Source organism: Salvelinus sp. IW2-2015, linkage group LG14, assembly GCF_002910315.2.
Source record: "Salvelinus sp. IW2-2015 linkage group LG14, ASM291031v2, whole genome shotgun sequence".
In the NCBI taxonomy this organism is placed as follows: domain Eukaryota; kingdom Metazoa; phylum Chordata; class Actinopteri; order Salmoniformes; family Salmonidae; genus Salvelinus; species Salvelinus sp. IW2-2015.
The window spans coordinates 19,333,227-19,358,205 of NC_036854.1; the positions used below are offsets into that span (position 1 = coordinate 19,333,227).

The 24,979-nt window shown below is 41.0% G+C and overlaps 1 protein-coding gene across 2 annotated transcripts in view; it reads right to left on the reverse strand.

Annotated features, from left to right (window-relative positions):
- LOC111973221 (bifunctional protein GlmU) overlaps window positions 1–18,843 on the reverse strand; it is a 29,878-nt gene extending 11,035 nt beyond the window's left edge. For both annotated transcript variants that reach the window (XM_024000511.1, XM_024000510.2), the window contains exons 1-2: window positions 18,534–18,843; window positions 2,000–2,185 (exon numbers count right to left, since the gene is read on the reverse strand). In XM_024000511.1, coding sequence (XP_023856279.1) covers window positions 2,000–2,185; window positions 18,534–18,536 — 189 coding nt within the window. In that variant the 5' untranslated portion in view covers window positions 18,537–18,843. The remainder of the gene's footprint in view (window positions 1–1,999; window positions 2,186–18,533) is intronic.
- Window positions 18,844–24,979: the final 6,136 nt, after the last annotated feature.

A 24,979-nucleotide genomic window follows, 5' to 3' on the forward strand; every position in this document is an offset into this window, starting at 1 on the left:
GTTGCAGTCTGGCTTGGGTTTTTAAAGCTTGACAATGAATAACCAAAAAACGAAACAAAACAGCATGTAAAGGAGAAACATGTAGGCCTGTTACTGCAACATTTGAGAAGTAGTCTAGGCTGGCTACTCAACTACAATACATATTGTGTGCCCGATACAGTAACGCGGCATTCAACCACACAGGTGATCCATGCAGTGCAAAAAAATGAAAAATATATTTTAAGTTGAAATGTTACAACAACCTATAACGTTGAATAACGTCTTTGTTATTTGGAGTTATTAAATACTAATTGATTAAGGCCGCAGCATATTCTGCATACATTATTTATCCTTTGTTAAAATGCTATATACAGCATCATATGTACGTGGACATTAAAAGGGCTATATTTGATCTAATAAAACAATGACCAGTTTGGGTCGCAGTTGCAATTTTTGTATAGACAACTAGGCCATGTCTGGCCCGCGAATTCCTTGTGTTTTTTTTCAATATGGCCGTGCGCGGAGTCGAGTTTGACACACATGGGCTAGCGTATCCATTTACGTAGCTAGCTATTTATTTAGAATGCTAAAAACACGGAGACTAACTTTGGCTAGCTAACGTTAGCTGCTGGGAGGATGTCATTTGAGGAGTGGGTGAGTGACCGACTTGTTCCCTCATCGTTTTTCGGTGGCTACAGCTAGAGATGCAGGTGTCATTTGGTTAGCTAGAAACATGTCAATCGCTTTGCTAGCTAACGTTAGCTAGATATGTTAGCGTATCTTAGTTATTTGGCATCGATCAAATGGACGGGCAGGCAAGTTCCCATTCAGTTGTCAAAACGTGGGTTGGTACAAGCATGCATTGGCAGGCAAGCTGCATAAGGAGGAGCAGGCTAATATTCGCCATTGTTTATCAGTGCAATTTTGATGGCCAACAGGCTGAAAAAGTTTGAGAGGGTTTATCTAATGTTCCGTCGTTAATTTTAGCTAATCTCGCTCTGGCTAGCATTCAGCTAGTTGTTGATATTGTTGATGTGCATAGGCAACTGAGGGAGAGCTTACCTTTTCGTGGTTGTTTAACGAATAGGACTGTGACGTTCTCAAATGTCAGAGGACTCCTGTGGTACATATTTTACCAAAAGGTGGCTTTTGGTGTTCTAAATGGTCTAAAATCTCGCTGTTGCTACTGCCTGTAAACAGACAGTCCAGTTCAAAGTGAATGATGGCAGGACCCTATGGCAAATTGCTTATTTGCATACAGGCCTACTGTAGCTCTGATTGTCTATGGCGTGATTGTCTATGGCGCACCGGTTTGTGTAGACTCCAGCCCTGGTCTAGACATGTTTTTATTAGGTTTTATTTACTGCAGTGTTGTCCAAGCGCACAGCCGTGTTCCCACTCTATTGCCACAGAATGTTCAGAAATGCCTTACTATACGCCCTATCCAAACATTAAAACGTTAAAATGACCATATATAAGTGCTCTTTTGTCTGATTTAAAAAATTTAAAAAGTCATTCTTCCTGGCGGTGTATACTGTATGAACAGATTTTAAAAGATTTGTTGCTAAAACGCGGTCAGTTCCACTTTAAGCAGGTAGTCCAAATGAGCTCAGAGGACCTCTTTCCCAAGGGAGACTGTAGTGTAGTATTACTGTAGTATATTGTCATACTATAACACAACACGTACCCATTTATGAGAGATTTGCTGTGTGTACAACAGTGCTCAAAGGCCCTTTCATCATGTCCTTTGACGTCTTGCCAGATGTCCTCCCAATCCCACTCAGTGCCAACACAAACCCCTGTGAATTCTGTTGAGGCACTTACAAGACTTGTCTGCGTCCCAAATGGTACCCTATTCCCGATATAGTGCACTACTTTAGACCAGAGCCATCAGAAGCCTGCTCAAAAGTATGGACTATGAAGTGTATAGGGTGCCATTTGGGATTCATTTACAACAACAATTTAGACACTTCACCAGAAGCATGACGGATGGTTGCCAGCCAACATTTCTGCCAAGTACCTCATTGGTATTCCCTGCAGTGGCGTTTGCCAGCCGGAGTGTTGCCTTGGTTACGCTACCCACACAGGTGATGATGAATGGCGCTTTGAGGTTTCTCTCCTCCACGAATGCCAGCAGGGAGCACAGCAGCTCCTGTCCCGGCCCAAAGCGCACTGCGTGGACCTTGAGGGCAGAGCCTGCAGATGCCTAGGCACAGTGGACATAGAAAGTAGAGGTCGACCGATTATGATTTTTCAACGCCTATACCGATTATTGGAGGACCAAAAAAAGCCGATAGCAATTAATCGGCCGATTTCAAAAAATACAAAATATATATAATGTATTTGTAATAATGACAATTACAACAATACTGAATGAACACTTATTTTAACTTAATATAATACATCAATAAAATCAATTTAGCCTCAAATAAATAATGAAACATGATCAATTTGGTTTAAATAATGCAAAAACAAAGTGTTGGAGAAGAAAGTAAAAGTGCAATATGTGCCAAAAAGCTAACGTTTAAGTTCCTTGCTCAGAACATGAGGACATATGAAAGCTGGTGGTTCCTTTTAACATGAGTCTTCAATATTCCCAAGTAAGAAGTTTTAGGTTGTAGTTATTATAGGAATTATAGGACTATTTCTCTCTATACGATTTGTATTTCATATACCTTTGACTATTGGATGTTCTTATAGGCACTTTAGTATTGCCAGTGTAACAGTATATCATCAACCATGTGTAGTTAACTAGTGATTATGTTAAGATAAGTTTAATGCTAGCTAGCAACTTACCTTGGCTTCTTGCTGCCCTCGCGTAACAGGTAGTCAGCCTGCCATGCAGGCTCCTCGTGGAGTGCAATGTAAGGCAGGTGGTTAGAGCGTTGGACTAGTAACCGGAAGGTTGCAAAAACGAATCCCCGAGCTGACAAGGTAAAAATCTGTCGTTCTGCCCCTGAACAAGGCAGTTAATCCACCGGTACTAGGCAGTTATTGAAAATAAGAATGTGTTCTTAACTGACTTGCCTAGTTAAATAAAGGTGTAAAAAAATATAATAAATAATAATAAAAAAATAAAAAAAGATTTTTTTTATTTTTTTTTTTATCGGCAAATCGGTGTCCAAAAATACCGATTGTTATGAAAACTTGAAATCGGCCCTAATTAATCGGCCATTCCGATTAATCGGTCAACCTCTAATAGAAAGGAATGGGGGGAGACCGAGACATGAGCATGTTTGGTACTGGGCTGGTGGTGAGCTGTAGCATTGCAAAGCTCCCAAACTTTATTCACTCCCAACCCCTAGCAGCCATCGCTTCTTTCTCCTTCTCAATCTGGGGCTGCTCTCTATTGTTCTAGGCCTGGCTTGACCCAATTATGGTTTCCCGGAGTCATTGAGCCCAAGAAGTCCATTAATCATAGTTCACACGTTGGGTAAAGGGGAACAGAGGGAGAGGAGAGGGGAGGAGGATAGAGGTATAGACTCGAGAGGCACACTCGCTAGGATGGTGGTCCATTCAGTTCTTTAACAGGATCATCACGGTTAACTAAATACGAGCCTGACCCCATAACCTGCGGTAAAGACATGGGCCCCAGCCGGTGTATGTAAATGAGTTTCTCACCACCTCAGTGTTCTCTCCAACGGATTCCATATCGTATTCTCATTTACTCAGTGTTCACCCTGCTGGTCTTCAACCGCCTGACAGAGCAGCTCTGCATTACAGAAGTAAACCATAACATCATGATTCTTCTTAAAGCTATCCACGGCTTGCCTCGTTCAACCAACCTGATCTCACGAGCTGCACATTCAAGTCACACAAACTGAAAGGCAACGGGAGCGTAGCGGTCAGTCAGTTTCATGAGGCTCATCAACAATTTATCAATAATTACAGTGAGGCAAATCATACAGTATGACCATAAGCCAAGGAGTTTGTATTGGAAAGTTAGGCTTCATCTTGAAATGGAGCCAGTCTTCAGGACTGGTACATGTGTGGTTTAACTCAGAAATCCACAACCACAAGCACCACCTGGCGAGTAGCTCATTACAATAAAGGAAAGGGAGGATATTCTGTCTTTCTCCAAATCCTTCATTCAAACCAGCAGCTCCGGTTTCCTCCTTTTCTCCCAGCAGGGGAGGAGATTCCAGAATGCAACATCCAGAGGAGGATGATGGGAGGAGTCAGACTGGATTGGTGGACAAGAATGAAAGGAGAAACATTTGCGTCATTGATGCAGATTTTTAAATTGTATTTATTTAACTAGACAAGTCAGTTTAGAACAAATTCTTATTTACAATGACGGCCTACCCCACCCAGCCAAACCCTAACGACGCCGGGCCAATTGTGTGCCGCCCTACGGGACTCCCAATCACGGACGGTTGTGATACAGCCTGCAATCAAACCAGGGTCTGTGGTGACGCCTCTAGCACTGAGATGCAGTGCCTTAGGCCGCTGCGCCACTCGGGAATATCTAAGTTTTGTCCCATTAACTAGCCCCTATTCAGATCATTAGGCAATTTGTCATATAGCTTATCATATAATATTTATCATGGATGGATGAACAAAAATACACTACATGGCCAAAAGTATGTGGACACCTGACCATTGAACATCTCATTCCAAAATCATGGGCATTAATATGGAGTTTGTCCCCCCTTTGCTGCTATAACAGCCTCCACTCTTATGGGAAGGCGTTCCACTAGATGTTGGAACATTGCTGCGGGGACTTGCTTCCATTCAGCCACAAGAGCCTTAGTGAGGTCGGGCACTGATGTTGGGAGATTAGGCCCGGCTCGCAGTCTGCGTTCCATTTAATCTCAAAGGTGTTTGATGGGGTTGAGGTCAGAGCTCTGTGCAGGCCAGTCAAATTCTTCCACACCGATCTCGACGAACAATTTGTGTATGGACCTCGCTTTGTGCACAGGGTTATTGTCATGCTGAAACAGGAAAGGGCCTTCCCCAAACTCTTGAAACAAAGTTGGAAACATAGAATCATTGTATGCGGTAGTGTTAAGATTTCCCTTCACTGGAACTAAGGGGCCTAGCCCGAACCATGAAAAACAACCCCAGACCATTATTACTCCTCCACCAAACTTTACAGTTGGCACTATGCATTGGGGCAGGTAGCGTTCTCCTGGCATCCGACAAACCGAAATTCATCCATCGGACTGCTAGATGGTGAAGTGTGATTCATCACTCCAGTTCAGTGTGTCAAATCGGAGGGCCTGTTGTCCGGACCTCTGGCAGTCTCTATGGGGGTGCCACAGGGTTCAATCCTCGGGCCGACTCTCTTCTCTGTATACTTCAATGATGTTGCTCTTGCTGCTGGTGATTCTCTGATACACCTCTACACAGACGACACCATTCTGTATACTTCTGGCCCCTCTTTGGACACTGTGTTAACTAACCTCCAGACGAGCTTCAATGCCATACAACTCACCTTCCATGGCTTCCAACTGCTCTTAAAACGCAACTAAATGCATGCTATTCAACCGATCACTGCCCGCACCTGCTCGCCCGTCCAGCATCACTACTCTGGACGGCTCTGACTTAGAATACGTGGACAACTACAAATACCTAGGTGTCTGGTTAGACTGTAAACTCTCCTTCCAGACTCACATTAAGCATCTCCAATCCAAAATTAAATCTAGAATCGGCTTCCTATATCGCAACAAAGCATCCTTCACTCATGCTGCCAAACATACCCTCGTAAAACTGACCATCCTACCGATCCTCGACTTCGGTGATGTCATCTATAAAATAGCCTCCAACACTCTACTCAACAAACTGGATGCGGTCTATCACAGTGCCATCCGTTTTGTCACCAAAGCCACATACACTACCCACCATTGCGACCTGTATGCTCTCGTTGGTTGGCACTCGCTTCGTACTTGTCGCCAAACCCACTGGCTACAGGTTATCTACAAGTCTTTGCTAGGTAAAGCCCCGCCTTATCTCAGCTCACTGGTCACCATAGCAGCACCCACTCGTAGCACGCGCTCCAGCAGGTATATCTCACTGGTCACCCCCAAAGCCAATTCCTCCTTTGGTCTTTCCTTCCAGTTCTCTGCTGCCAATGACTGGAATGAACTGCAAAAATCTCTGAAGCTGGAAACACTTCTCACTAGCTTTAAGCACCAGCTGTCAGAGCAGATCACAGATTACTGCACATAGCCTATCTATAAATTTAGCCCAAACTACTACCTCTTCCCCTACTGTATTTATTTATTTTGCTCCTTTGCACACCATTATTTATATTTCTACTTTGCACATTCTTCCACTGCAAATCTACTATTCCAGTGTTTTACTTGCTATATTGTATTTACTTTGCCACCATGGCCTTTTTTTTTGCCTTTACCTCCCATCTCACCTCATTTGCTCACATTGTATATAGACTTATTTTTCTACTGTATTATCGACTGTATGTTTTGTTTATTCCATGTGTAACTCTGTGTTGTTGTATGTGTCGAATTGCTATGCTTTATCTTGGCCAGGTCGCAGTTGCAATTGAGAACTTGTTCTCAACTAGCCTGCATGGTTAAATAAAGGTGAAATAAAAATAAAATAAAAAATAAACTCCAGAGAACGCGTTTCCACTGTTTGAGTCCAATTGCGGCGAGGTTTACACCACTCCAGGTGACGGTTGGCATTGCGCGTGGTGATCTTATGCTTCTGTGCAGCTGCTCGGCTATGGAAAACTATTTCACAAAGATCCCAATGAACAGTTCTTGTGCTGACGTTGCTTCCAGAGGCAGTTTGGAACTTGGTAGTTGCAATAGACAGACGATTTTCACACGCTACGCACTTAACTTCTTCTTAATAGGGGGCGCTATTTTCACTTTGGGAAAAAATAGTGCCCAAATTAAACGGCCTCGTACTCTGTTCTAGATCATATGATATGCATATTATTATTACTATTGGATAGAAAACACTGAAGTTTCTAAAACTGTTTGAATTATATCTGTGAGTAAAACAGAACTCATTTGGCAGGCAAACTTCGAAACATGAAGTGAAAATTCTGAAATGGGTCTCTGAAGGGCTGCTCCTATTCAATTGCCTTGTATTTATGGATATGTCAACAGGCAGTAGAACGTTGAATGAGGTGTCTAGCCTGATGTGGGACCGAATGAGAGCTTTTGGAGTGACAGGTCAGCCATATTGGCAGTATTTTGCTGCGCACCTGGGAGCACCATATCTCTTTCTGCAATGCGTTAGGTAGACACGAAGAAATGCTCCGTCTGGGACGTTATTGGATACATATGAGAAAAACATCCTAAAGATGGATTTTCAACTGAGTTTGACCAGTTTATTCYKKTTTTATTATGACTTTTGGAATTTTTCGTTCCATGCGRCAAACHTTCATGGACARSTGAGCTKCACRATGCTAGCCAAAGTTGCTAATTCGACAGAAGAAATGGACATTCTAAAACAAAACAACGATTTATTGTGGAACTAGGACTCCTGGCACTGCATTCTGATGAAAGTTCATCAAAGGTAAGAGAATATTTATGATGTTATTTCGTATTTTTGRTGAATATGTTGACTCCAACATGGCGGAGAATGGCTGAGCGCTGTCTCAGAWTATTGTATGCTGTGCTTTTTACTAAAGTTATTTAAAAAAATCTAACACAGCGGTTGCATTAAGAACCAGTGTATCTTTAATTATATGTCCAACATGTATTTTTCAGCAAAGTTTATGATGAGTTATTCTGTTAGATTACGCTACTCTCCAAAATTTCTCCGGACAATTTGGAGCATTTTTGCGCCATGTTCACAATGTAAAACCAGGATTTGTAGCTATAAATATTCACATTTTCGAACAAAACATAAATGTATTGTATAACATGATGTTATAAGACTGTCATCTGATGAAGTTGTTCAAAGGTTAGTGATTAATTTTATCTCTATTTGTGGGTTTTGTGAAAGCTATCTTTGCGGTGAAAAAATGGCGTTCTGTGTTGCGCTATTGTGGTGAGCTAACATAAATATATGTTGTGTTTTCGCTGTAAAACATTTTAAAAATCGGACATGTTGGCTGGATTCACAAGATGTTTATCTTTCATTTGCTGTATTGGACTTGTGATTTCATGAAATTATATTATATGATACTCCCTGTGGCGCTAGGCTAGGCTATGCTAGTCAGCGTTTCTGATGAGGAGGATCCCGGATCCGGGAGGGTGAGTCGGTAGAGGTTTTAAGCACTCAGTGGTCCCATTCTGTGAGCTTGTGTGGCCTACCACTTCGACTGAGCTGTTGTTGCCAGGCATGGTAGAGAAATTAATATTACATTATCTGGGAATAGCTCTGCTAGACATTCCTGCAGTCAGCATGCCAATTGCACGCTCCCTCAAAATTTGAGACATCTGTGGCATTGTGTTGTGTGACACAACTGCACATTTTAGAGTGGCCTTTTATTGTGCCCAGCCCAAGGTACACCTGTGTAATAATTCTGCTGTTTAATCATATTCTTGATATGCCACATCTGTCAATTGGATAGAATATCTTGGCAAAGGAGAAATGCTCGCTAACAAGGATGTAAACAAATTTGTATACAACATTTTACATGTTGCGTTTATATTTTTGTTCAGTGTAGTAGCGTTGTCTTCTCTTCACTAACAGTTGAAACTCAAACATAGCTTTGTTCACAAGCTAGGTTGTTTTTCTATGTAAATTGCCATGAAACACATGGGCAAAGTCAAGTAAATTAGACCAATTTTTTATGCCAGTGTGCAGCGCCTCTAAAAATGAACCATGAATGAGTTATCTACACGTGAACACAGCCCCCAGCCAGGCAGTTTCCCAGTGCGAGGTGGAATAGGCTAGATAGAATTTGTGCGATTAATTTACCAGCTATAAAACAAAAACGGCATAAATACTTTTTAAACAGCTACTGCAGCATTTATTTTACTATAAATGTGATCATACTTGACTTTTTTTATTTTTTTATTCACAAATGCGAGTGAAATGCTCGCACTGTGGAGCCCTGACCACCCGCCGACGTGGCTGGTGAAATAAACATCTTAAAGCCAATGTCTGAAAATGTGGTTAGTCTCCGTATGCAGGTTGTGATGCAATCGTGGAGTCTCCGGAGGCCAAATTGTGCTCCGTACTGTATCATTGTGCGCCTCCCAAATGTTGTAACAATGCGGATGGGTCCATATAGCTCCATAATTGACATGATTGGTTGACGGTAAGCGGGGGCAGGAGATCCTGTATAAACACAAACACACATCCTTGACAACTTCTTTCACAACAGGTCTACTTAACAGCTCTGCGCAAGAAGTATGAATGCCCTGACTTCTGCAGAGGCCGTATCACAGTAAATTCTGCACAGCCCAATGCAGATTCCAGATTGACTACTCAGCACCTTTTACCCGCCAATGACAAAATCTACCCGCATATGGCAGGTGTTTATTTTAGGCCCTGATGGTCTATAATGTTTGTAACATGGTTTGTTAGTATCTAACCTGCCACAAACACAATCAGGGGACTTTTGTTCGAATCAAAACAGTGATTGTAACCCTGGCTCTGAACAAGCAACTTCCAGCTTTGTCACAGAGCAGAGAGAGGCCCTGATGACTGCACGCTTTTAAAGCACATAATTATCAAACCTCTGTGAAGCACCTCTCTGTCACTCTCTCCTGCTCATCTAACTACTTCAAATCCCCCCAAATCCCCTGGATTGGATCACCACACATAAACACTACAACCAAGTGACAACCCAAATATTTCAGGTGATGAATACATGTTTTGAGTAGCTGTAGTGTGCTTGATTATGCAAGGACATTTTGGTTTGACAACGACAATTAATGCACATTTATTTATGGGAAAACTTTAAAAGAGAAGATGCCAAAGCGTGTATTCATACATACAGACATAATGCAATCTCTTATGGGCAGATGACGTTACACTTCATTTATATTGCTATGTTTGTTATAGGTTACCCCATTCATAGACGCTAACTACCTTTAGCACCTACTGATGAAGGTATCTTGAACACGCATTGATTGTGGGACGTTCCTTATGTTTCCAAAATGTATCTTTCATATCAGATAGAAATTATTATTTTTTAAAAAGCTTAAATTACTACACACAGCCATATCTCCATGTTACAGAGAAAACCACCTGGGCTAATTAACTATCTAGCATGCTCCGCACACCTGTGTGTAACAGAAGAAGGCCACCAGAAACGTGTTATAACTGACAAATACTGTTGGCTGCAACTGTGATAAGGCTGATTATAACAGCGTACAGTAAGTGTGTATTTTGAAAATATTTTTGAGGTGATATGAAAGTAAATGGCTTTATGTTTCTAGAACAGTATCGCAATTGAGATTCGATTCATGTTTAGATGGGGTATTTGGCTGTTTTGGCTGCCAGAGCCAGTCTACCTCTGAAAATTAGGTAGTAGTCTGGGCCCAGTTTCCCAAAAGCATCTTTAGGCTAAGTTCATCATTAGAACCTTTGTAGGAGCATCGGTATATCTCGAGCTGTTTTCCAAAACCATCGTTATTAACGTTGCACTTAAATGTAGAACCGCTAAGTGCGTCGTTAGATGCTTTTTTTGCCCTTCTTCATCACTTTATACAATATAAACATGGTTAATCGTCTCTCTGTGACCACTTTTAACTTCAGAACAAAGTTGACTACACATACAATGTTGCCAACCAATGTCTTTGCAATTGATAGAAACAAGCAACTTGTAAAAAGATGCTTCAAATGAAAATAAATGCATTAAAATATACAATGAGCTCAAAGTATTGAGACAGTGACACATTTGTTATTTTTGGCTCTGTACTCCAGCACTTTGGGTTTTAAATGATACAATACAGGATGTTAAACTGCAAATGGTCAGCTTTAATTTGAGGCTATTTTCATCCATGTGGGGTGAACTGTTTAGAAATTACAGCACCTCTTTTTATTTATTATTATTATTATTATTTTTACATAGTCCCCTCTCCATTTTAGAGTACTAAAAGTATTGGGACAAATTAAAGTAACTTTTATTGTAAATAAGAATAGAATGTTTCTAAACACTTCTACATGAATGTGGATTCAGTTTTTTTATTTACAATTAAAGTGAATGCAAAATGACACAATATATTATTTAGCCTACCATTCATTTCTGTTGGACACAAAATAATCTGAAACACAACCAAAACAAATAAAATGCATCCAACAAATTTCTAGAGTCATAAGTTTGATGTAGTCATTACGTGCTAGGAATATGGGACCAAATGTTTTTAACTTTTTACTACTTTAATACACATTTGACCAAGGAGAGTGATGGGAGTGCTGGATCAGATGACCTGGCCTTCACAATCACACAACCTCAACCCAATTGGGATGAGTTGGACTGCAGAGTGAAGGAAAAGCAGTCAATAAGTACTCAGCATATGTGGGAACTCCTTCAAGACTGTTGGAAAATAAATCCTCATGAAGCTGGTTGAGAGAATGCCAAGAGTGTACAAAGCGGTCATCAAGGCAAAGGGTGGCTACTTTGAAGAATCTCAAATATATTTTGATTTGTTTTTTGGTTAATACGTGATTCCATGTATGTTATTTCATAGTTTGTCTTCACTATTATTCTACAATGTAGAAAATAGTCAAAATAAAGAAAAACCCTTGAATGAGTAGGTGTCCAAACTTTGACTGATACTGTAAGTGAATTTGTCCCAATACTTTTGGTCCCCTAAAATGGGGGGCCTATGTACAAAAAGTGATATAATTAGTAAACGGTTCACCTGATATGGATGAAAATACCCTCAAATTAAAGCTGAGTCTGCACTTTAACCTCAGTCATTGTATAGTTATGTTTTGTACATAATGTTGATCCTACCATCTCTTATGACTGAAAAGAGCTTCTGGACATCAGAACTGGGATTCCTCACCTCAAATTGGACGAGGAGTTATTCTTCAATGAGTCGGACGCGAGGGATATACTGCAGACACCAGGCCCTGATCCCTGTGATTCGCTGGAGAAAAGAAACTGAGATTGAGGCAAAAGATCCGGGTGCCTTGCGAGGATCAGGCGACGAGTGTCTAATCTGCCCTTGCCTTCCATTCTGCTAGCTAACGTTCAATCGCTGGAAAATAAATAGGACGAACTGAAAGCACGTACGTTTGAAGTTTACATACACCTTAGCCAAATACATTTAAACTCAGTTTTTCACAATTCCTGACATTTAATCCTAGTAAAAATTCCCTGTCTTAGGTCAGTTAGGATCACCACTTTATTTTAAGAATGTGAAATGTCAGAAAAATATCATTTATTTAATATTTTATTTCTTTCATCACATTCCCAGTGGATCAGAAGTTTACATACACTCAATTAGTATTTGGTAGCATTGCCTTTTAAATTGTTTAACCTGTTTGGGATAGGGGGCAGCATTTTCACGTTTGGATGAAAAGCGTGCCCAGAGTAAACTGCCTGCTACTCAGGCCCAGTTGCTAATATATGCATATTATTAGTAGATTTGAATAGAAAACACTGAAGTTTCTAAAACAGTTTGAATGATGTCTGTGAGTATAACAGGACTCATATGGCAGGCGAAAACCTGAGAAGAATCCAACCAGGAAGTGGGAAATCTGAGGTTTGTAGTTTTTCAACTCATCGCCTATCGAATATACAGTGTCTATGTGGTCATATTGCACTTCCTTAGGCTTCCACTAGATGTCAACAGTCTTTAGAGCCTTGTTTGATGCTTCTACTGTAAAGGAGGGGGGAATGGGAGCTGAATGAGTCAGAGGTCTGCCAGAGTGGCATGAGCTGACCACGCGCATTCACGTGAGAGCGACCTGCGTTCCATTGCAATTCTAAAGACAAAGGAATTCTCCGGTTGGAACATTATTGAAGATTTATGTTAAAAACATCCTAAAGATTGATTCTATACATCGTTTGACATGTTTCTACGGACTGTAATGGAACTTTTTGACTTTTCGTTTGGACCTAGTGATCGCGCATCATGAATTTGGATTTGTGAACTCAAGGCGCGAACAACAAGGAGGTATTTGGACATAAATGATGGACTTTATCGAACTAACTAACACAAACATTTGTGGAACTGGGATTCCTTGGAGTGCATTCTGATGAAGATCAAAGTGAATATTTATAATGCTATTTCTGACTTCTGTTGATTCCGCAACATGGCGGGTACATGTTTGACTTGTTTTGGTCTCTGAGCGCTGCACTCAGATTATTGCATGGTTTGCTTTTTCCGTAAAGATTTTTTGAAATTTGACAAAGCGGTTGCATTAAGGAGAAGTATATCTATAATTCTGTGCATAATACTTGTATCTTTTATCAACGTTTATTATAAGTATTTCTGTAAATTGATGTGGCTCTGTGCAAATTCATGGGATGTTTTGGAGGCAAAGCCAAATGTAAACTGAGGTTTTTGGATATAAATATGAACTTGATCGAACAAAACATACATGWWTTGTGTAACATGTTGTCCCGGGAGTGTCATCTGATGAAGAATATCAAAGGTTAGTGATTCATTTTATCTCTATRTSRMRTTTMTGWSWCRRCTCTTTGGTTGGAAAATGGCTGTATGCTTTCTGTGACTAGTTGCTGACCTAACATAATGATATGTTGTGCTTTCGCCGAAAAGCCTTTTTGAAATCGGACACTGTGGTTGGATTAACAAGAAATGTATCTTTAAAATGGTGTCTAATACTTGTATGTTTGAGAAATTTGAATTATGAGATTTCTGTTGATTGAATTTGGCGCCCTGAAATTTCATTGGCTGTTGGCGTTCCCAGACAGGTTAACTTGGGTCAAACGTTTCGGGTAGCCTTCCACAAGCTTCCCACAATAAGTTGGGTGAATTTTGGCCCATTCCTCCTGACAGAGCTGGTGTAACTGAGTCAGGTTTGTAGGCCTTCTTGCCCACACACGCTTTTTCAATTCTACCCACAAATTTTCTATAGAATTGAGGTCAGGGCTTTGTGATGGCCACTCCATTACCTTGACTTTGTTGTCCTTAAGCCATTTTGGAAGTATGCTTGGAGTCATTGTCCATTTGGAAGACCCATTTGCGACCAAGCTTTAACTTCCTGACTGATGTCTTGAAATGTTGCTTCAATATATCCACACAATTTTCCTACCTCATGATGACATCTATTTTGTGAAGTGCACCAGTCCCTCCTGCAGCAAAGCACCCCCACAACATGATCCTGCCACCCCTGTGCTTCACAGTTGGGATAATGTTCTTCGGCTTGCAAGCTTCCCCCTTTTTCCTCCAAACATAACGATGGTCATTATGGCCAAACAGTTATATTTTTGTTTCATCCGACCAGAGGACATTTCTCCAAAAAGTATGATCTTTGTCCCCATGTGCAATTGCAAACCGTAGTCTGGCTTTTTTATGGTGGTTTTGGTGCAGTGGCTTCTTCCTTGCTGAGCGGCCTTTCAGGTTATGTCGATATAGGACTCGTTTTACTGTGGATATAGATACTTTTGTACCTGTTTCCTACAGCATCTTCACAAGGTCCTTTGCTGTTGCTCTGGGATTGATTTGCACTTTTCACACCAAAGTACGTTCATCTCTAGGAGACAGAACGTGTCTCCTTCCTGAGCAGTATGATGGCTGCGTAGTCCCATGGTGTCTATACTTGCATACTATTGTTTGTGCAGATGAGTGGTACCTTCAGGCGTTTGGAAATTGCTCCCAAGGATGAACCAGGCGGTCTCAGAGGAAGGCCCTAAAAATTGTCAAAGACTCCAGCCACCCTAGTCATAGACTGTTCTCTCTGCTACCACAGGGCAAGCGGTACCGAAGCGCCAAGTCTAGGTCCAAGAGGCTTCTAAACAGCTTCTTCCCCCAATCCATTAGACTCCTAAACAGCTAATCAAATGGCTACCCAGACTATTTGCACCCCCCCTGCTGCTACTCTCTGTTATTATCTATGCATAGCCACTTTAGTAACTTCCTGCATGTACATAATTACCTTGACATAGGTGCCCCCGCATGTGCATAATTACCTGACATCGGTGTAACGGCGTTCCTCTCTCTCTTCATACGAAGAGGAGGAGTAGTGATCGAACCAAGGCGCAGCAGGTTGTGAATACATAATGATTTATTAAATAAACAAAACAGACAAAGACGAAAACGAACTATACTTGATATAACTAACAAAATAACAAAACGATGTAGACAGACCTGAACAAACGAACTTACAAATACACGAAGCACGCTGACACAGGAACAGACTACATAAACACAGGAACAGACTACATAAACAGACTACATAAACGCACGAACAAACCGAAACATTCCCGTATGGTGTAACATGACACAGACACAGGAGACAACCACCCACAACGAACACTGTGAAACAACCTACCTAAATATGACTCTCAATTAGAGGAACGCCAAACACCTGCCTCTAATTGAGAGCCATACCAGGCAACCCTTAAACCAACATAGAAACAGACAACATAGAATGCCCACCCAAACTCACGTCCTGACCAACTAACACATACAACAAACTAACAGAAATAGGTCAGGAACGTGACAATCGGTGCCCCCGCACATTGACTCTGAACCGATACCCCCTGTATATAGACCCGCTATTGTTATTTACTGCGGCTCCTTAATTATTTGTTTTTCTTATCTCTTACTTTTTTTAAATAGGTATTTTCTTAACTGCATTGTTGGTTAAGGGCTTGTAAGTAACCATTTCACTGTTGTATTCGGCGCATGTGTTATTGACTATGTTTGTCTATTCCATGTGTAACTAACTCTGTTTGTGTCGCTTTGCTTTGCAGTTGTAAATGAGAACTTGTTCTCAACTAGCCAACTGGTTAAATAAAATAAATAAAATATTTGATTTGAAATACAGTATGATATCGGCCTATTTCAGTCATATTGAAATACATTTCATGTTCAATAAATCGTTCTATTTTGCTACTTTTAGAGTACTGTCTGTCATTTGTCTCAATATATTTTATGACGTGTGCGCAATGATGTGCCAAATGGGTGATTTAGTGCATTTTTATTGGGTAAGCATTAGAATAAGCCACCTCAATATTTGTAGCCATGGGTGGTAATACCTCTGTAGGAGCTGATCCGTCGTCAGTATTGTGAAAATTCCAGTATCAACAAATGCTCCAACGATGCACTTAGCGACTGTTCTCTCTGCGTGGTGTTTTGGGAAACACGTTACATCTTTGGCTGCTGTAGAAAAGATGCATCGTTACAACACCCATAAGCATAAGATCTATCGCTATCGAGAAACTGGGCCCTGGAAAATATTGCGTTGAGAGCAATGGCGGTCGGCACCATTTAAGATGAGGGAGGACTATTTTTTTTATGAGCATGACCTTATTTCTATTACAGCATATTGGATGACTGTCATTCATATTCCATTCACCCAACTCAATGTAACATCGATAGGCTACAACATGATACTCAAGTTTTCCCAATAGCCATCATGAGGTTCTAACAACCTAGCCTACGAATGAAAGTTTAGAACACAGGTCGACAGAAATGTGAGTAATCAAGGTGTCAGACAGTGACACATTCAGTACCGCCTTGCACACTCTGGCCTGCATCTAGCTGATCTAGAGTCTAATCATTAGGTTTAGTTGCAAATGAGAGTTTCTATTGGACAAATTCAGGTATGTTTATCCCAGTATCATTGCATATGCTGAGGGTGCTGCAGCACGCCCTGAAAAATCAGTATAACAAAAAAAATAAGTTGTGCACTGGGACTTCACTAGTCCTGTATTAGCGGACCGACATAGCCGTCTGTAGTGCGGGCAACATTTTGTTGCAGCACCCTCACCCCAAAACATTTTCCTGCAGCTATGTTTGTAGCTACAATTCCTTCTTGCATCTATGCGCTCTCCTCCTCTCACCTTTTCCCTTAGCTTGTGGACTTCAGTGCACAACACATCAGCTGTCTGACCAGGTGAAATAATCTTTACAAGCCAAACCTTTATATCATAACCGCTAACTGCTACACACAGCCTAAATCGTTGTCACCATTATTAGCCAACGTCATAGTCAATATAGCTACTAGAACTAACGCATTAGTAAACCCGCTACAATCCTGCAGCGGTTTAGCAGTTACACCAGTTGGCCCTGGTGGCAATAAACTAATAAAACTGACCTTGACTTGGAGTTCCAGTGTTGTAAAGCTATAGCCAGCTAGCATCCCTCTCTGAGCCAAATGTTTTTAGTAGGCTAAACTAGCTAGCTGCATTCGCAGTAGATGAAAATGAAAAAAAAAAAATACAAATATAGCTCTTGCATCTCCTTCATTTTTGAAGAAATTAATTTCTTAAACTCTTCAACTATTGTTTCTCTCTCTGAGTCAATTACTCACCAAATGTTATGCACTGCAGCGCTAGCTAGCTGTAGCATATGCTTTCAGTATGAGATTTATTCTATGATCCTTTTATTGGGTGGACAACATGTCAGTTCATCCTGCAAGAGCTCTAACAGGTTGGAGGACGTCCTCCAGGAGTTGTCATAATTACTGTGTAAGTCTATGGAAGAGGGTGAGAACCATGTGCCTCCTGGGTTTTGTATTGAAGTCAGAGGACGGAAACTAGCTGTCCTCCGGCTAATACACCATGGTGCTACCCTACAGCGCTGTTGAGGCTACTCTATACCTTTATTGCAAAACATGTTTTTTAATCAATTATTTGGTGACATGTGACTATATTTTGTACAGTTTTATCTATGCAATTCACTGAGGAAGACGGTCCTCCCCTTCCTCCTCTGAGGAGGCTCCACTGTTGTGACCTTTCTCATAGATGCCACATTTCAAGTTTTGTGTCATGGTTAATTCAGTGTTTTTCACAAAATTTTAAATGGCGGACCCTGAGGCAAATTTGTTCCTTGTGAGGAGAGGGACCAAGGTACTGCATTTGATGACTTTGGGTCAGTGGGTGAGGGCCGTGATCTTCCCAAGTTATCATTTTCAATCTCTTGTTATGGCGCCACCTTCTGGCCAATCAGTGTAATTTAACAACGCATACCAAGGTGCTGGCTTGTTTTTACCAGCACTCGTCACCCTCTGTGTCCCTTGTCTAAACGCAGCATGAACGAACGTACGAACGGAGACAGATCCACAGTCCCCTTCCCGATTTCATCGTGGGGAACAGTAACATTAAAGTCCTTAGACCTTAAGATGTAACAGTAGGCGAGCCGTCTACACTCATTAACAGTACATTATTGGGCTAGTTATAGGTTAAAGGCCTATGAACATCACACGCAGCAACTCCGATGCTCACATTCCTGCTCACCCGATCTTGACATCGCTAATGAGATAAGACCCAGGTCTATGCAAACCCTTTACTGTAACCTTATAGAAAGCAGAATTAATTGGGAAAAACACAACGCTGTCGACAGACAAATAACACACTTGGTGTGCATATCCTATGTTCAAGATATTTTGTACCTTGGGTGATATGTTGCTCCCGTGGAGAGCCCTAGAACGACGGAGGGTTAGTAGCCAAACTAGTGTATTTATGAATCTAAATACCTTGACAACCGATGTAAAACAAGACATGTATTAAAGCAGGAAACAGTCGGTCAACTCACCATACTTTCAAAGAGACTGCCAGTTTAGGATTGAAGTTATGTATTTCTTCCTGCCACGTGCATAACGTGGCACTGTTTAATAAAAAGTTAACTTCCCCTTGTTTGAGAAAGTAGTAGGTCAAGGTACACAGATTCCGGTGCATGAACTGCTGAACGTTGCAGTTAAAACACACACCCCACTGCTGTTTTCTGTAGCCTACCCCTTAAAATCCTAAATATTGGTAATTAAATGGGCATTACGTTGTAGCCTACGCTACATGTTAAACCTAATATAATTTCCCATAGCGTATTTTCTTCTCACCCAATTTATTGGCTTTTACTGCCACCTGCTGTTGAATAGTTGGTGCCAGAGCCATTCATTTTGCGTTTAATATAGGCGGACCTAATTCCGTTGAAACTGCTCAGTTATCACGTATTCTTCATCATAATGTTATTTCACGCATCTGGCCTCAAACCTGCTTGATAATTACTAGGCAGAGTCTTTGTTGCCCCCCCAGACACAGGTCTGCAAGCTGAATATACCCTAGTAGGTAGGCTATCTTACATAGAGAGGGTATTTATTCAGTATTTTATTACACTCTTTGGTAAATAGCCTACTGCAATGTAATCGTTTTTAATTGAACAGTCAGCCTACAATTCTAGTGGTTTATTTCCTATGTAAAATCAACACCCAACTCAATTGTTTGACTTCTTCCTCTCTCTCACACAAACACACACACACAAACACACACACACACACTGACCTCCTCACCCCTGCTATGCTACTGAAGGGCATCAATTGTGAAAACGTGTTATTCAGACACAGGGAGAAAATGTTCCACTGCAGAGGACACATTCTTCACTAATCATCTTGGCAGTGACCTTTTGTGTGGGCTGTGCTATGCGTCCTTGGACGTAAACACCTGTGCTCCAGCTTGCAAAACATGTTGTTTTGTTGGAATGGGGATGAAGTGAATTTGAAAGCTGTTGCCCTCTAAGTGTTTACTGAGCTGAAGGTTGGCAGTTGATGGTCCTTGTGGCTTATGGAGACTAACTAATGCAATACAATTTATAAGTACATTTGTTACCCTAATGCACTAGCGGCCACAATTTCTGTGTTTCGTTTATCAGCGGCACACTACTGCTGCTAAATTCTTGCTGCTATACCAATTTTAGAAATACATTTCACGATGGAAAAATTGACTTATATGTTTAAAAAATATATATATATAATCTTTGAGAACTAGAAATCACAAAAATAAAAGCTAAAACAATGAAATCAATCAAATAAAATAATGCATTTAGGAGTACTTTTGGCATGGCTGGATTACGACCGGGCATGCAGGGCACATACCCAGGGCCCCCGATTGGGGTTCCCATTGATTTTGTTATAATTTATGAGCATAAGAACACAGAATTAGCCATGGCAAAAACAAACAAAAACATGTACATATAAGGAAACACTGAATTTGATCCTGTCTCATACATTTAATGCAATGGTAAATTCATTCTAGACTGTCTGTCTTGATTAACATGAGAGGAGTAGTGATTTAGGATTAGGTGTAGTCTCTAAGCATTCTGCATATGTTTATAATAGCAATTTAAATAGATAAACATATTTGACTTCATTCAAATTTGTAGTAGGCTACATTCAATTCATAATACTTCAGCGGTAAAATAATGCTTATGCAATAAACGTGACGATTTAATTTGCCTTGATCAAATGTCATCAAAGATCTATATATAACGTGTAGTTTACTGGGCCATGCATGTTGATGATGGCCTTATGCATTTTAATCTGGTGGTGGTAGGGTGCTCTGTCATTGTTTACTCTCTAGATGGCGCTGTGGTGAAAGAAATCAAGCTTTTGATTGTGAAAGTCAGCTGAGAAGACACAAGGCTGAGGTGTAACAGGGATTCTCTCCATTTCAAATGTGTTACATCGGCATCTTAATAATCATATTAATTGAAGAGTGGCAAACTATTGTGATTGTGAGAGAGCAAGCAACTCAAAACACACTTCAACCCACCTTTCAAATAGAGGAAAGGAACAATAAATTATTTAACAAATAGCTGTGGTGATAGTATTTCAAAGATGTGCCAAAGGATTTGGCTGCTATACCAAAGCACAGCAAATAACCTTAGCAACACAGCTTCAGCATCAGCAGTGCTCTACCCACACCACAAGTGTGCGTCCCAAATGTCACCCTATTCCCCCATAGGGCTCTTGTCAAAAGAAGTGCACTATATAGGGAATTGGGTGCTATTTGGGTGCTATTTGCTGCCCAAGTCTACCTCAAAATGTCTCCAGTATAAAAGACCCTCCTTATGGGCATGATTGGGCAGCATTGTCTATGGTGCCACTTTGCTAAAGCTGGCCAACAGAGATTTGGCTCCAACTCATTACTTGTTTGGCCGAGTGCCAGTCCAAAAAAAACTTTTGTAAAGGGATAACGCAATCCTACCCAAAAACAATGGCAGGCTTAAAATATGATTGTAATTACCAGATCCCTTTATCATTATTTGCAATGCACCCAAAGCTAGCTGGCTGGGTGTTTGTATTCATAACATAAACATAACCTATTTTGGTTTGTCGGCAGATTATTTGTAAATTATTAAATATTGGCCACATCATATTGTGATGGAGTAGCAGCATTTGTGTGAGTTCATCTGTGTCCCTCAACTGTGAATTGCATCACAAATGATAGCTGTTTCATCAGAGTAACAGTGCAGCACAACCTGCATAAGGGGTAGACGTAACATAGTAAATGAAAATCCAGGACACTCAAATTAGTATATCTTACATTTGATATGGTACAGTGCATTCGGAAAGTATTCAGACCATTCCCTTTTCCACATTTTGTTACGTTACAGCCTTATTCTAAAATGGATTACATACATTTTTTCCCTCATCAATCTAAACACAATACATCATAATGACAAAGCGAAAACAGGTTTTTAGAAATGTTTGCAAATGTATAAAAAAATAAAAAAATTCTACATAAGTATTCAGACCATTTGCTATGAGACTCGAAAATTGAGCTCAGGTGCATCCTGTGTCCGGGGATCATCCTTGATGTTTCTACAACTTGATTGGAGTCCACCTGAGGTAAATTCAATTGATTGGACATGATTTGGCAAGGCACACACCTGTCTATATAAGGTCCCACAGTGGACAGTGCATGTCAGAGCAAAAACCAAGCCATGAGGTCAAAGGAATTGCCCGTAGAGCTCCAAGACAGGATTGTGTCGAGGCACAGATCTGGGGATGGGTACCAAAACATTTCTGCAGCATTGAAGGTCCCCAGGAACACAATGTCCTCCATCATTTTTCAATGGAAGAAGTTTGGAAACATCAAAACTCTTCCTAGAGCTGGCCGCCTGGCCAAACTGAGCAATCGGGGGAGAAGGGCCTTGGTCAGGGAGGTGACCAAGAACCCGATGGTTACTCTGACAGAGCTTCAGAGTTCCTCTGTGAAGATGGGAGAACCTTCCAGAAGGACAATCATCTTTGCAGCACTCCACCAATCAGGCCTTTATAATAGAGTGGCCATCCCTACGGTGAGACATAGTGGTGGCAGCATCATGCTGTGGGGATGTTTTTCAGCGGCATGGACTGGGACACTAGTCAGGATCGAGGGAAAGATGAACGAAGCAAAGTACAGAGAGATCCTTGATGAAAACCTGCTCCAGAGCGCTCAGGACCTCTGACTGGGGCAAAGGTTCACCTTCCAATAGGACAATGACCCTAAGCACACAGCCAAGACAACGCAGGAGTGGCTTCGAGACAAGTCTCTGAATGGCCCAGCCAGAGCCCGGACTTGAACTCGATCGAACATAGCTGGATATAGCTGTGCAGTGATGTTCCCAGCCAACCTGACAGAGCTTGAGAGGATCTGCAGAGAAGAATGGGAGAAACTCTCCAAATACAGGTGTGCCAAGCTTGTAGTGTCATAACCAAGGATAGTTGAGGCTGTAATGTGATATTGCATTTTTAAAATATTTTTTTATACATTTGCAGAAATGTCTAAACCTGTTTTTGCTTTGTCATTATGGGGTATTGTGTGTAGATTGATGAGGGGGAAAAAACGATTTCATCCATCTTAAAGTAAGGCTGTAACGTAACAAAATGTGAAAAAAGTCAAGGGGTCTAATTACTTTCCGAATGCACTGTATGTATTATTTTGTGGATGTCCGTCATCCAGTGGTGCCTGGAGAAGTGGTACACTCTAATTTTGGCCAAAATTTCCCAAAGAGTCCGCCTGGCGAAGGGAAGGTGGCCTGTGTGAAAAATTGGTGGTCCTATATGGCTCAGTTGGTAGCGCATGGCCCTTGCACCTTCAGGGTTATGGTTTCGATTCCCGGGCCACTCATACGTAACATGTATGCACGCATGACTGTAAGTCGCACCTGGACTACTGTTCAGTTGTGTGGTCAGGTGCCAAAAAAAAGGACTTAGGAAAATTGCAATTGGCTCAGAACAGGGCAGCACGGCTGGCCCTTGGATGTACACATAAAGCAAACATTAATAATATGCATGTCAATCTCTCCTGGCTCAAAGTAGAGGAGAGATTGATTTCATCACTACTTGTATTTGTGAGAGGTATTGACATGTTGTTAGCACCAAGCTGTTTAAATGACTAGCATCACAGCTCAGACACCCATGCATACCCCACAAGACATGCCACCAGAGGTCTCGTCACAGTCCCCAAGTCCAGAACAGACTATGGGAGGCAGTCAGAACTACATAGGGCCATGACTACATGGAACTCTATTCCACATCAGGTAACTGATGCAGGCAGTAGAATCAGATTAAAAAAAAACAGATAAAAAATGACACCTTATGGAACAGCGGTGACTGATGCAACACAAACATAGGCACAGACACATGCATACACACACGATAACATATGCACTATACACATACGTACACATGGGTTTTGTGTTGTAGATATGTGGTATTGGGTATGGGCCTGATGGCACACACTTAGTGTGTTGTGAATTCTGTAATGAATGTATTGTAATGTTTTTAAAATGGCATAACTGCCTTAATTTTGCCGGACCCAGCGGCTAATAGTAGGCCTACTATTGAAACAGATAAATTAGGCTGTCAACAGAGTCAGAAATTCACAGGTTTATGAATAGAATTGGATGTTTTAAGTCCATAACAATGCTTACACCACACCAGTAGACCACTTTTGAGGTCTGGGAAAAATCTAAGAAATGTTAATGTGTACTTACCCTTTAATTCAAGTGCCAGGCACCTAGCACGGTTGTTTTGTTAGCAGTGTTTGTCGCACATGAGATTAAGTTTTCACAACAAATACCCACTGGATTGATGCAAATAATCATATCATTCTGCCAGGTATGCATAGGCTACTTTGTACCTAGTAAACATTTAATTGAGAAGGTTTTTGGGAAAGCTTTTCCATTTACATTGTAGTCATTTAGTCGATGTGCTTATCCAGAGCGACTTACAGTAGTGAGTGGATACATTTTTTTTCCTTTACTGGTCCCCCCCAGTGGATATCGAACCCACAACCCTGGTGTTGCAAGCGCTATGCTCTATCAACTGAGCCACACCAGAAGAAGATTAGGCCTATCAATAGCATCATAAGTAAGCATTTCACTGTTAGTCCACACCTGTTGTTTACGAAGCATGTGACAAATAATATTTGATAAAGTTGCTATATTTTTCCTGTTCCTTAATTGTTTGAAACCTGGACGTTTTACTTCATATTTTGCTGCATGTCTTACCTTGCTTATAGCCAAACTCCCACCATAGAAACCTGTAGGCAACTTCCTCATGTGTGTTCTCTTGTTCTACTAGTTCTTTCAACTTTCTTTCATTTCCTAGCAGCCAACGGCATTATCCTAGTCATATTAGCAACCCATGATAGTAGTTGCATCTTTAGATCTCCCCTCTTTCTATATTTCTAACGGATATTTCCATCACTGTGCACATTTTAGAAGAGCGTTTCCCCACAAATTGCATTTTGGAACATACATGTAGGCCTACCGCCGTGCGCACATTGCTGCGCCTAAAATGTGAAGAAATAATAGTTCATCAACATTTTTAAGCTAAACATTCTGATTTGTTCCATCAGCCTTATTAATTAATACGGCATATACCTCCACTCCACTACTTTTATATGCATTGTGGGGATTAAGAAGTTTAAGTGGGTATACAGCGTATACCTTCCACTACACCACTGCCATCATCCATTTCGTATGATATGTTACAAATTACAATTCAAAGGTCAAATAGGGGGTGTTATATTTGTCCTGTTTCACTGCATGTATAAGTGGGTAAGCTGTACGTGTTTGTGAGGTGTGAAATGGTTGTGTTTTTTGCATATCCCAACTCCCCCTGAGACACTCTGGGAGAGTGGGGTCACGGCCAGGGATCAGCCATTATTTACGGAAACGCTGTACAGTATGTTATACATTTGCAATACGTATAATAT